The 13,881-nt window shown below is 43.9% G+C and overlaps 1 protein-coding gene across 1 annotated transcript in view; it reads right to left on the minus strand.

Annotated features, from left to right (window-relative positions):
* Positions 1 to 11,655, minus strand: part of FGD3 (FYVE, RhoGEF and PH domain containing 3) — a 101,342-nt gene extending 89,687 nt beyond the window's left edge. The window contains 2 exon segments of the mRNA XM_058032077.1: positions 11,161 to 11,541; positions 11,544 to 11,655. Coding sequence (XP_057888060.1) covers positions 11,161 to 11,541; positions 11,544 to 11,655 — 493 coding nt within the window.
* Positions 11,656 to 13,881: the final 2,226 nt, after the last annotated feature.

The following is a 13,881-nucleotide window of genomic DNA, read 5'->3' on the forward strand; positions in this document are numbered from 1 at the left end:
TTCATATTACAGAATTACATATGGTTTGCATTGGAAGGGACCTTAGAAACCACCACATTCCAATCCCCTGGCTATGGACAGGGACACTTTCCACTAGACCAGGTTGCTAACATAGAAAAGACAAACCTATTTGATAAATGCGGTCCTTATGAAGAAAAATCTTGTTAATTACATTTCCTCTATTCTGGACACTAATTACACATTTATTCAGTAGACACATTTACACAAGTCTATTACCAAGCTGCAACATGATCTAAAAATACATACAATTAAGATGCATCATTTTAAGCAGAACTCTGATTATAAATCCATCCGTAAGTTGAACGTTACCACCATATTTCCAGTTCAGGCTCCCTTTTGGATAAGCATTTTTTCCAACAGATTCCCCTTCTCTGGGGATGCAATCTGGGCATGCAATCTGGCTTATCAGCTCTAGTCCTGCACTGGTTACCCACTGACATTGGAAGACATCGAAGAAGCAATACCCAGGCAAAGCTCTGCCTACTCTGTTTAGAGAAGGATTTATCTTGCTCCAGGCTGTGTTAATCCCTGGAAGTGTGACTGCCCTCCAATAAATCTATCTGGCAGCAGAATCATCAGGGGGAAAGCTGTAAAATTTCTTTGGGTTGTGTCTTTTAACACCAAAGTTGCTGAAAATCCTACTCTGCTTCTAAGTGAAATAAATTAACGGAATCTTCACTACACCAGACTGAAAAGTAAGGATTTGGATTTGAAGGTCTGCCACAAGCCTTCTCAGCAAGGGCACACCACTGCAATCCCCAGCATCAACTTAAAAAATCCTTACACCACCATCTGATTTTCAAGTCTTAAAAAAACAAACAAAACCAAAATGGAAGTTAGAGAATCATATTCCAACTACTCCCCCTTCTATAAATGTGATCCCCTTGAAAATTCTTACTAACATTTTAAAAAGAAAAAACAATTTTATTTCATAAAAAGGTATTTTAAGGCCTTTACTGCAAATGATGATTCTGCAGTATTTTTAGAAACTAAGACATATGTTATTTAAACATGTTTAATGCATTTCAAAAGACAGATCAATATATTGATTTACCAATCAAATGGATATTAAATTAAGTCTCATCTTATTTTCCTCACTATCTGGTGAAATAAAAAATCAGCTTTTAGTGTCAAGCACCTCCTCAGTAGGTGCCTGAAGGGATTCCCTGTGGGATGCATGGTACTTAGGAATGACAATGACAATGGATTTTGTTATGTATCATATTACCACACCCAGAATTCTTCAAGCTACACCAAGAGATTACATGCTCAAAACTCTCATTTAATATGCAAAATCACTTCTTCCATCACAAGATAGAGGAACATAAATTCAGTGGGAGGTGGGAATTAAATGAAATAAAATTAAAAAATGAGGGAAAGAGCAGCACAGAGTTATCATAACTCCACAAACACAATCTATCTAAACCTCAATAAGTTTTGGATATGAAACTAAAAGTTTTAGAGGGCAGAAAGTAATGCACAAAAATGTGCATTTTTGCAATTTGGTCTCCAGAACGATCTGAAGATCAAGGCTAAATTCAGCTCCAACTGCAGTAACTTGGGGTTTATTAATTTTTATTAGTCGCCAAGCAGACGCAAGAGCAGAAACATTTTAGAACAGATGTCATCAGGAATATCCTGGAGCTTCCATAGAACTGTGTCACTCAGAACTGAATATGTCAGAGGGAAGAGACCAAGAATAGTTGGAAATGAGGAAAAAAAAAAGTGTTAGGTTGATGCTAAGCCACATCAGTAGTACTCAAGGATTCCTCAGGTACTATGAAGTGGGACAAACAGAAGACCAGGACTCAACAGGAGTTTGATGTTCATCCTATAAAGCTAATGGAACAGATCAGGAACCAGGAGACAGGAAAATCTAATGTGTTTGGCAAATTTGGAATATAGTCTTAGCAGCCAAGACCTTTGTGGTTGGCAGACCCAAGCAATGTAGGTGCAAAAGCAGATGTAGGGGAATCAAACAGCCACATTTAAAAGCCGTGTTCTCACAGTTTAAGATTTTTAAGAGCATTTCACCAAGGCTCTCCCAGATTACAGGCACCACCTATGACTCCTGGGTTTCTGACCCTCCATGGGAGAGAGAGGAAGCCACCACCCTATGGAGGCTCTGCTGTCATCAAAAATCATTTAGCAAGATCCTGCTCAATTCTCCATGAAAATCCAACAAAGAGGGAGTAGAGAAAAGGGAGCAATAAAACCGTGCACACTGTGCAGCTGGAGGCAACTCACCTGCCTCAGAACAGATATAATGTGAACCCTCCTTACAGCTTTGAATGAATCAGCTCAAACACAAAACTCAACACTTTGTACAGAGGAGTGGGTTGGAACATCCACCCCACCCTCCTAATATATTTTCATGATACAACATTTTAACACTTCAAACATGCAAGTAAAGCAACATGGCACAACTCTGTATACAGCTTCTGAACGACTAGAAATTCTTTACCAGCCATAAGAAAATGTCAATTTCTGTGGAGGCCGTGAATTCTGTGAGTCAATGAACCCTCTAGCTTTAAGACACAACGGAATTTTTAAACAATTGAGAGTAGGGGGAAGAAAAGAAATAATAAAACCACCTCTTGCTGCCAGTTATTCCATAACCATTTGCTACAAAGGTTTTCGGTCTGTGGCCAGAGCCCCAAAGTAAATGGACAAGTAACTCAGCAGCTCTCCTATACTCAACATTTGCTTCGGCAGTTCCTTTGTCCTAAGAGGATTAGCAGTTTTAAAAATAACTTTTGGGACTTGCATGGTCTGGAAAATACCAATAAAAAACCAGACTATCCTTTCAAGTGAATAAGAAAAGCATCTGTTCTGCATTCCAAGTGAAGCAACTTTTTTGACTGCACAGCCATCAAGATCAAGCAGCCATAACTCCAATCAAAGACCCAGTTCCAACAACCCCACACAGCATGGATGAGACAGGACTTTCTTAAATTACTACTTTTATTTTACTATTTTGAGGAAATCTTACTCTCCCCTAGCTGGGAACACTTGCACTTCCAACAGTAAATTAGAAATGGCAAAGCAAGGCATGTATTTGCATAAGATGAAAAAAATTTTAAGAAACGCATTTCTCAACCATGCCACAATTAGAAGGGGACTTCTCCCCACAGTGCTGATATTTGGCCCCGGAATTTCTACAGCCAAGAAACAGGCTGTAAGAATTTCAATAGCAATTAGTAAAACAGATCCAGGAGAGTACAGCAGGCAGCACCCTTTGTTCCTCTGTGGGAAACTTCTCTGTGAATGGATGACTCCCACAGCCAGTGAGAGCGACTCACAGAGGTGGCACACCTGGCTCCAACAGGAAATTGGAATGGCTGAAGTTTCCTCCGGGCAAAATGCATCTACCCCCAGTGAAGGGCTTTGCAGATATTCAACAAACAAGGAAAAAAGGGGAAAAATTAAATAGAAAAACCATATATGTTATTTTAATACAAACCTCTAAGAGTTTCAAGATGTACACTACTACAGCCTGAGGGCTAGGCCTTAATCACTGTCAGTTTTTGTAGGTTCAGCACAGCTCCAGTACAACCATGTCACCCAACAGTACAATTTTACCTATGGGGGCACAATCCCCTTTTCCATCCAATTTAAGAGGGAATACAATGCCCAGCTTGCACTGGATTCTGTGTTCAAGTATCCCATGCAGGTGCACACAATCCAGCAGCAGCATGGAGCTGCAGCGTGACCCAAGGGCCACACCACTACCAAATCTCTGCAGCTCCAAACACATCTCAAAAGGTGTGGCCAGGGTGGGCTTGTATGAGGAAGCTCCATCCTCCACCAAGAACCTCCATGAGAAACCTTGCACATTTCTCCCCCAAAAGGTGTGAGAACTGAGTACACTCTCATCCCCCGTCTTTCCCAGAAACACTGCAGCCAGCACAGGGCACGATGCTGGATTGAAACAGTTAAATCCAGGGAAAAAAAACCAAACCCACAGGAAGCTGAGATCTGGTGGTATTTTCATTCACTGGTCTGCAGAGAGATCACTCCTTCCTTTACTGCATTTATTCAGCTCTCTGCTGGTGTTACCCTGGAGAACTTTCCCCTCACTTCTGCAGTAAGGGAATTCACCTGCCCACAGGTTAATCTTCCAGAGCGTTTCGTACAGGTTTCCTTTTCCACAAAATTCAGATTACTTACTAATTTGACTTTAAAACCCTCTTTCTTCAAAATCTCTTCCTACACCCCTATGAGGGTTTTTTGCATGGTACAAACTTTTTCCTTCTTTTTTTATCACAGTCTTCTATTCTACTTCTTCATTCCATTCAGTTTTTACACAAACAGTTTTATTCAGCTTTTTAAAATTCAAATCACAAGCCCCCATCAGACACATAGGGCCAGTGGCAGAAAACACGGTATTTCTGTAGATCTCGTTCTGGAAGTGATAACCAAATTACACTTAGCAGGTGATTCATATCAAACATGGTAAACCCATGGCTGGAGGCTTCTTTGGTCTTCCTTTCACAGTTCCTTGCCCCAGTGTTTGGTACATTAACTTTCACCCTGTCCCAACCTCACGGTTCAAAATGATTACTGAAGTAGCAAGAATCTCATGAATGTAAATATTTGCTCAGGGTTAAATTACCAAGAGAGAATTTCTGCTCAGAGCCTGCAAGCCCAAAAAGAAAGAATAAAAAGAGGCCAAGAGTTTAAGAAAACTAGAGCCCAGTGATAAATTCCTTCATTATAGTCAGACACCTGCCTGTTTTTCAGAAGTATAAAATAAAGAGGAGAAACCTCCGACATCCAAGTGATATTTAGATGTCACCCTGTCTTTCAAAAAATACTGGGACTACTGGGTTCCTCAGACTTTTAGAAATTAGATTCTTTAATATGAAGACTGCTGTCCTCCAAAAATCTCCATCCAGATTGCCGTGATGCCATGTAGGGGTGTGTATGCTGTTTGCACACACTGTACCCAAATGCTCCATCCCAAGGATAGAGGCTGGGCTTCCAATAACAGGCTGACATCTCACCAGCGTCAGCTTCGGACTCTCTATTAGTGTTTTAGCCATTCACATTAATTAACCAGCTCGATGAGCACCAGAATCTACCTGTAAAGGTACTACACTTTTAGCAGTGATTCTGTATACTTCAGTGGAGATTACTCAAAATGCTTCAAGAGAGAAAAATGGCAAATTGCATGTGCAATTGATTCGTTCAATAGTCCAGCATAAAAATGCTCCCTCCTTGAATATTCATTAAACAAAAGAATTTCTGCGAAGCAGCATCAAGTTAGATGAATAAAGAAGAAATAAAGAACCAGAGCAATCTTGCAAAAGGGGACATTTCAGGATTTTAAAATGCAATTACAGTAAAGAACTTGCTCATGGCCATGCTGAAATGCATGAGGACCTAAAAAGTTTCAAAGCTCCTCACCTCTCACAGCAAAGGTCAGTGGTCTGCTCTGTCCCTGCCAGTACCTTGAAGGTTCTGTCATCCCAAAAGATGCATTTTTACTATGACTAGGAAAAAAAAAAGTCAACAGATTTGAAGACCATTAATTCTACCTTACTCTATTCACTGCCCAATGACTGCTTCTGACCCAGCCTCAAGAGTGCTCTCTGAACAGCTATCAATACTTCCAGCACATTTAAATGTACTCTAGAGGCCTATGAAATTTTAAAATTTAGAAACAGTTTGCTAGTTTTGCTAGTTTACTAGTTGCCTCTAGTACTCTGAGCTCTCTAGAAATTCACCAGCATTTAAGACACCAAAGCTGGTAACACTTGACATATTTCTTTGAGACACAAAACATCTTTCTCAGGTTATTGGTGCCCAACACGAGCACAGAGAGGGACCAACAATGCCTCTTGGGGATGCCTTGTGACAGTGAAGCCAGATTTACTAGGCTCACCATTAACATACATTACATCATTCAAGCACCGCCAAGCTCCTCAACAAGGAGAAAAATCCCATTTTAGCACTCCTGCAACTTTTTTATGCTGATAGTTATCTGTGGAAGAGCTGTTGGTTTTTAGAGTCCATAACCACAAAATTAATTACACTAAGACGGAGAAAAGAAAGACTGAGGGACAAAAGTATTGTGCCCATATCTGAAATGTTACTCAAACGGCCTGGCTTCACAATAGGAATTTCATCCCTCTGTTAATGGAGGTTATTACAAATGAGGAGTTGATGAACTCACTTTGCTGAGCCCCTTAAGGATCCTGCAGGGAGTCTTGTATGCCATGATTGAGATTATGCTATGTCAACAACCTCCACTTCTCAGCCTTCCACCTCAATTCTTCACCTAGCCCTTTCACAGCAGTTGAATCACTCGCTTTCTGTCCCACACAAGGGTCTTAATCCCAGACAAATAGCAAGAAAAGTGCAACCCAGGAAACAAGGAAGCAGGTAATACCAATAAACTCTTTCACAGAACAACAAAAAAAGCAATGGAAGTCAGCAAAACCAGAAGAAAAGGCAGGGAGAATAGCATTTTGTGAGGTAGTGGTCAGGAACCACAGAGGCAATGTGCTTTAAATAATGCCACTTAAACTCAACAAGTTAACCCTGAGAAGCCAGACCACAACTGCAGACCTGGGTATTTCTCATAGAGGACACGGTGACCACTGACAGAAAAGGTAACAGCCACACCACCAAGGGAGTGGAGATGAGCATGAGGCTGTCACTCCAACGAGCATCACCAGCAGGGACAGCCCATACCAGCACATCTTCCTGCACAGGCTGGCACACTACTCGCTGGGTACCCAGGTAAAGCAAACACTCAGTATTGCAATATCAGCAACTCCTAACTGTAGGCAGTACAGACAGAATGAACAGCCACAAACTGTGAAATAAAACCCAAAGACCCATTAAATTTTAAGATGCTGCAAAGTGTAAAATGTAAATCAAGTTATAATAACCCTTGCTTTTAGGATCTGGCTGTGAATGGGAGGGGGGAGAGTAGAGGGAGAGAAAAAAGTTCTCCTGGAAGCACTTTCCAGTATACCTCACTATTGTTCCACCAACAAAGGCATCTCAAATTTCACCACTCATAACCTCCAAACCAGCCAGAGTTCCTTGCTGTGACTTGACTGCCTCCCAAATGCTCCAGAGAATGCAACAGTGAGCTGCAGACATCTATTTTCAATTTCACATGGATTTTCACCACGGAGGTCTGGGGTCCTGTGCTCAGGAGTGCCAGGCTCAGTTCTCAGCAGGGTGTTCAAAGGGGTTGGCAGAGAACAAAAAGAGAGCCCTGAGAGCTGGTGACGGGCAGGCAGCATGGCTCAAGAGCTGTCACATCAAGGACAGGACTTCAACCATACTCCCTCCTACTTTCCTCCTCCTCTCTCTCAGTCATACCCAAGTCCATCTTAGCTCAGGTTATGTCATATGCTCTGTTCCCACATCTGAAATATATGAAGTCACATTATTTTTTTACCTAAAAGGAACTTTCAGCTAGTTCAGAGAATTTGAAACAAGAGACATATTTTCAAAAGAGTATCAATATTCACCATTGTGTAAGAATCACAAGTCATTGTCTCTCAAGTGAAACATCAAATTTCACAAATCTGATGCTGCCAATACAAATGGATACTACAGTAGTTATTACTGATTTTATCCACCACTGTTCACTCAACTCAAATGCAATCAATGGCTCAAATGTCTAACACAATATCTGTATCCAGGGAGCTAGAAATATTAATTACTTAGGTTTTACCAGTCACCTCTTTTAGTTTCAAATTGAGTTTTCAGTAAATGAAAAATTTAAATTTAAAAATTAAAATGTAAATTTCAACAAAACAGCTTGAAGAAGAAAATTAATCTTACTCAAAATCTTGCTCAAAAGCATTTCAGAAATTCACAGCTTCTGTGTGCTATGTGGTAGAAAGCAGTGCACAGTCAGAGAAACTAACTAAAGCATTAATCACATCATTGCTGCATGTATACTCCCTGCCCTTTCAGTTCTCACACAGACCCCTTGGTCACACTCACTGATCAAAGCAGGACTATTATTGATCTCCAATAATCTTATCAAGATCCCTAAAACAACCAATCAGACAATTTGGAAAAAAACTCCATACATCCATAATTATTAAGCTTGGTCCGCAGGAACAGACATGCTTCAGTTAGGAAAATTCAGTGTTTTTTAAGCTTATAGACACATGGGAAGACATAGCTGTTCCCAAAACTTCCTGCAGAAATTAGTCGTACATTTTTCATTGATAAGCAGTAGGAAACAGTTGGACTTTAGGTCATATTTCAGAGAGCAGCCCTGCCCACACCACTGCACCTCACACAGCTTTTCTGAGAACAAAGCTTCCTCAAAACCAAACACATTGAACCTGATCAGGGAATTCAGAGTATAAAACCATTGGAAAACCATGCGACAAAAACTGCCTTGAAAACAATGCAGTGCAAACAATGCACAACTAAAAAATCATCACCTGGGATTTTGACTTCTCAAGTCTGTCACTCCTGGTGTCACAAGGTTTCAACATCCCGCTTCCACTACCACTGGCCTAAGGCAGTCTTCCTCATTCTGGACCACGCTACAGAAGCTCATCCCACACAAAAAGCCATGGGGACCATCATCACTATGATTCTACTGCTTTTATTGTTTTGAATGTAATATTCTCTCTTGCACCACTGAGACACTCCAAGACCAAATACACTCTGCAGTCCCAACCTTGTCCTACATTATCACCTCAGCCATTGTTAGGAGCTGGGGAGACACCCACAAGGATTGTGTCGGTCAGTATTTCCGTAGCATTCGCATGCTACACTGGATTTCATTAAGGAAAGGGCAACCTAGTATCAACTCCATCTTTCTTCCTGCTTCTGCAGAAGTTACCTGCCAGGCCTTAGATCTGCACACTCGGCAAGAGGCAAAGGTCCTCTGGAAAGAGAAAGTCCTGACTCCACTTTCAGCAAGAGTTTTAGACATACATTTAAATGCAGGAAATTGTGGCAAATATGACCAAACAACAGCAATTCCAGCTCCATTCAAGAAGGATTCCAGCCAGGACTATGCAAGCAGGGCACATCAGATCACAGCCACAAGAGCAAGCAAGCTCTATTTCCCTTATATTACCACACTGAGTCCCCTGACTCTGGAAACAGGAGTAAGCCTCACTGGTTGATGCTCTTTAGCGAGATGCACCACACTCAAGGAAATCACAAACACACACATACAGAGGGACACATATTGCACCAATCTACAAGCAACTGACATTGCAATTACATACTGCTTGTATTGCAATTCACAAGCAATTGACATGAGAGCCCTGACTCTTTCACTAACAGAGCAAGAGGCTGATAGCATGGGCATTTCACTACCGCAGGCTCCAACCCATGTGGGAGGACCAGCCTCTAAAAATTAATGTACTGAAGATTGGTACACAAAGTTCAGGAGGTGCCAGAAGTCAGATTGCCTGAATATCTCTGGATCCAGGGCAGGTGGGGAACTTCAGCAGCTCTGAAACTCGCCATCATCTTTCCTAGGTTGACCCAACTTTTGTAGGTAAAAACGGGACAGAAAACTTCCACTTTTTAAAAATAAGAACTTATTTCTGTAAAGGGAGTTCCTTCAAACTCAGTGTCATTTTTATAATTTTTCTTTAGCATTATTAAGGTAAGAACACTTACAACATAACAAACTGGGTCACAAATGAGCTAAATCAGGAACAACCCAGCTTGATTATTCCAAGGGATATTATAAACACAGCTCTGCTAGATGGAGTACGAACTCTAAAACATCCTCCTAGCATTGTGAAAAACAGTTTTCTATGAAAGACAAACTTCTTCTAAAGAATGCAAGAATCCTTTTATCAATGTATTGGTCGCCATACATAACCCCTTTCCATTCTGCATGCTTCTCAACAAAACCAATTCTGGTCATTAACAATTGCCAATAGTCTCTCCGATTCCTTGGTGCCGCTGTGTATCAGGCACTGCAAGATTCTTTTATGTTGCAGAGCTGTTTTCCTTTGTGTTAAAATTCCCTAAAGCTTGCAATGGAAAGTAGAGTATATCCCTTTAACATAGTTACACCACTCTTAATATTTGGAATGGAAAATGTGACATAGGTACTGAGGTTTAAAAAACAGCTACGATGAATGTGGCCAGTTTTCTAAACATAAATCTCTTCAGGGTTTTTTGGGCTTTTCCCCCCCTTCCTTCCTTGTTTCTGTTTTTTGGGGGTTTTTTGTTTTTTTGTTTTTTTTTTTTCCCACGAGAATCCTGGTTTTAGAGAGGCAGCCAGCTAAACATAGCAGATCATTATGGTTCAGAGATTTCCAATTTGCAACTGGAAATGGTTTATGTTTAGAGTACTAACAGTTCCAAAAGGTATTGAAAAAGGAGAGAAGGAAAAAAACCTCAGCATTTCATAAGTGCCTAAATATGGATTGGCAGGAAATAAATTTAATCTCTACAGTTAATAGCAGTCTTAATGAAATTAATGTTTAACAGAACTGATTTTGTGTGGTTTTACGAGAACTAAAAATATATTTACACAACTCAGCGCTGCATTTACTCAAACATGGATTCCCTGGCCATTGTGAGGCGCACAGGGCCGGCGGGTGCGGGGTGCGTGTGCGGGGGCAGCTCGGGGCGAGCCCGCAGCTGGCGCCTGGGAGGCCGCGGGCAGCGCGGGCAGCGCCGCTGCGGGTCCAGCCTGGGGAGGGCGGGCCGGCCCCCCGGGCGATGGGTTTGCATCAGAACCGCGCCAGCCGCTCGCGGGGGCAGGGAACGAAAAGAAAAAATCAATTAAAGAAAGAAAGTTAATTGAAGGCGCCTCCGAGTCCGTGCGAGCTGCTCCGCTGGGCCCCCGCCTCCCCGCGGCGGAGCGGCCCGACCCCAGGCTCCCCGCCGAGGGCGCGGGCGGAGCGGGGCCCTGGCGCCGGCAGAGCCGGCGGGACCGCGCCCGCCCGCCGGCCGGCGAGGGGAGGGCAGGGGAAGGAGGCGGCGGCGGGCCCGCACACCTGGAGCGGGGCCGGCCCGGGAACCAGCCTCCCGCCCGCGCCGCAGAGACCCCGCGGCCCGCCGGGACCACGGCGCCGCCTCGCTCCCGGCCCAGCTCCCCGCGGCCGCCGCAGCCTCCACCGAGAACTCGCTCGGGATCGCGGCCGGGGCGCGGGGAGCTGGGCGCAGCCTTACCCTCCGGCTCCATCTGCTCCCGCCGCCGCGCTCCGGCGCTCCCCGAGCCGCTGCGCGCTGAGCTGGGCCGGGCGGTTACAAAGGCGGCCGCCGGGCGAGGGGGGTGGGTTTCCTCTCCCTCCCACTGCAGCTGCATCGCGCCATGAGGCGCCGCCAGCGGGACGCGGCGCCCCTGAAGGCGGCGGAGGCGGGATGCGCCCGCGCCCCCGCCCCGGCCCGGCTCGGCCCAAGCGGCAGCGGGACCCGCCGGAGGGGCCGACCCGGCTGCCAGGGGAGCAGGGGCTGCGCCCGGCCCGGGGGCAGCGGCGGGCAAAGGGCGCACCCGCCGGGGCTGGCCCCTCCCCAGGGCCGGGAGCGGGGGCCGAGGGGAGGGCGGAAAACACCCTTTCCTGCCCCCTTCCCGGCCGACCCCGGGGAAGCAACGCCTGCCGCTTGCGTGGCTCCTTGCGAGGAGCTCCCGCTGAGCCAGACCCGTCCTGGGCTAACCGTGCGCATCCCACTCGCCCCCGAGCGAACCAGTGGGCTCCGGGATGCAGCTGCAGGGAGCAAGAGGCGCTCAAACTCCTCATCATTCGCATGCCACAGGGGTGTTTATGGGCCCCTTAGTGGGCGAACCCAGCGCGAAGCTCAAAATCACGTCACAAGGATTAGGAAAGGAAACCTAAGGGCCACAGGCTCTACCCCGGCTGTTGCCCTTGGAGCCAAAAGCTTCTCGGTGCAGCTGCTGGGGGCGGCTGTGCGACACAAGCCGAGAGGAGAGACCTCGGGCTGTGCATGGCTTCTCTGGCTGATCTGTTATTCCATGGACGCATCAGAGAGCAATTCAGATACGAATTTTGTCTGAGGGAACCAAACCCTGCCAGCCTCTTCCCAGCTCCCAGAACCACTCCAAAAAACAAGAGTTTCTTAAATAGCCAGACCCGAAAGCCCACCTGACACACTACTCTGTGCCTGGACAGGGAGTAGGATGCTGTAAGTAGGAGGGATTGCAGCAGAGTTGGAGGGCGATGCTCTCTTTTGTAGCCCTGGTGAAGTGCTCCTTCCACAGAGGTAAAACCCTGCCTCTTCAGGTGAGGCACATATTTAAAGGAGAGCTTTCTGAGATTTCCCAGCTCCTCATCACAAGGAGTAAATTATACAAAGAAAAACAAAAGTACCTATCAAGCAATCTGTCACTGAAAACAAAAGATATGTGAAATGGTCTTCACAAAGGCATTTACCTTCAGGAAAAAAATAGCAAAGCAATAAAATGAAAAGTTATCTGTGTTGGGCTTCAGTCTATTTTTTATTACCCAGTAGTTCGTCATTGCTCTTTACCTTCCCCCTGAAATAGCCAATGTTGATGCAGGCATTACTGTGGAAATATACTGTCAAGATCTTCAGTAGTGTGCTGGAATGGAAACACAGTTTTGCAGTGACATTCCCAAAAATAATTTCCATGGACTAATCATTCCGGAACAAAAGTAGCTGTTCTAGATGAAGTCTATGAATAGGGTCTAGATAAACCAGAGTAAGAAAGCAGATTCATCAGTGATGAACCAATCTGGATTTTTTGTCACTTTGAAAATCCAACCTGTTACTTTCCAAATCCTACATTAAAGCATTAATATACATACACAAATTTAATACACAACAAATTATTTCAGAAATATATTACTGTAAAAATGGATATGGCTCTCTTAGATTAGTCCTGTCCTTTAGGTCAATGAAGTGGGTCTTCTCCATAGCATTTTCACCAGAAAAGAGCCAAGCTGGCCAGCCATCGCTGCATGGTTATCAGGTACAATGGAGATACAGCAGCAGAAACAAACTTACAAATTGTTGGAAATTTCCCAGGTTCTTTGCTCTCATAGAAGCAAGGTCCATGCTATAAATTGTGAAGCTGAGACAAGATTTATTTTAAGCATTTAAACTTGTTAGATATAGCACCAGAACACCAAATAACCAGCATGCCTTAAAATTACCTATTTATATCCTGTCCAATTCTTTCCCCACCCTAGCCAGCATTTTGATTTGTTTGTTGTTTTTTTTTGTTTTTTTTTTTTTTGTTTGTTTTTTTTTGTTTTTTTGTTTTTTTGTTTTTTTTCTTGAGAATTGGACCATTTTTCATTTTAGGCACTCACTATCTACAGTCTGAGTTATCTGCAGCATTTGTTTCTCTGACCAGAATCAGTTAAGTTATTCTGGAGTGAGTTAACAATTTAAGCAAGTTGTAGCCATCACTTTTGAGCAGCAAAATTGTAACAGAGGGCCAGTGTCAGTTTCTTTACATCTGGGAAATAAGCCATGTCTCCAACCAAGGTAAATTGTATGGTCTCAGAGAGAAGTTTCAGCAGGTAAGTAATAAAGAAGGGCTCTGTTTTGCAGCTCTGCTAGGAACTGGAGGGAATAAAAGCTAAGAAAAAGGTGGTATGACGCTGCCAGAAAAAGAGCAAAACAGAACAGATTTAAGAAGACAAAAGAAATTGCTGGGACACCTCCCCTGAATCTGGAACTTTCTTCCCACCTGAATTGAAAGGCATGCAATCCTTTAAAACTGTGAGGAGCAAAATGTTCCTGAGATCATTTACAGCACAGTTTGTAATGGTGACTCTTGAGTAACAAGCATGGGATGCCACCTTTCTCTGAGTTGCTGGCAGTAGATATATATTCAGCTCTATAGAGCCCTTTTCTTCTAACCTGTCTCATTAAGTTAGAAGTGGTTACATGAGCTGTTTCCCT

The sequence above is a fragment of the Melospiza georgiana genome, chromosome 11 (assembly GCF_028018845.1).
Source record: "Melospiza georgiana isolate bMelGeo1 chromosome 11, bMelGeo1.pri, whole genome shotgun sequence".
In the NCBI taxonomy this organism is placed as follows: domain Eukaryota; kingdom Metazoa; phylum Chordata; class Aves; order Passeriformes; family Passerellidae; genus Melospiza; species Melospiza georgiana.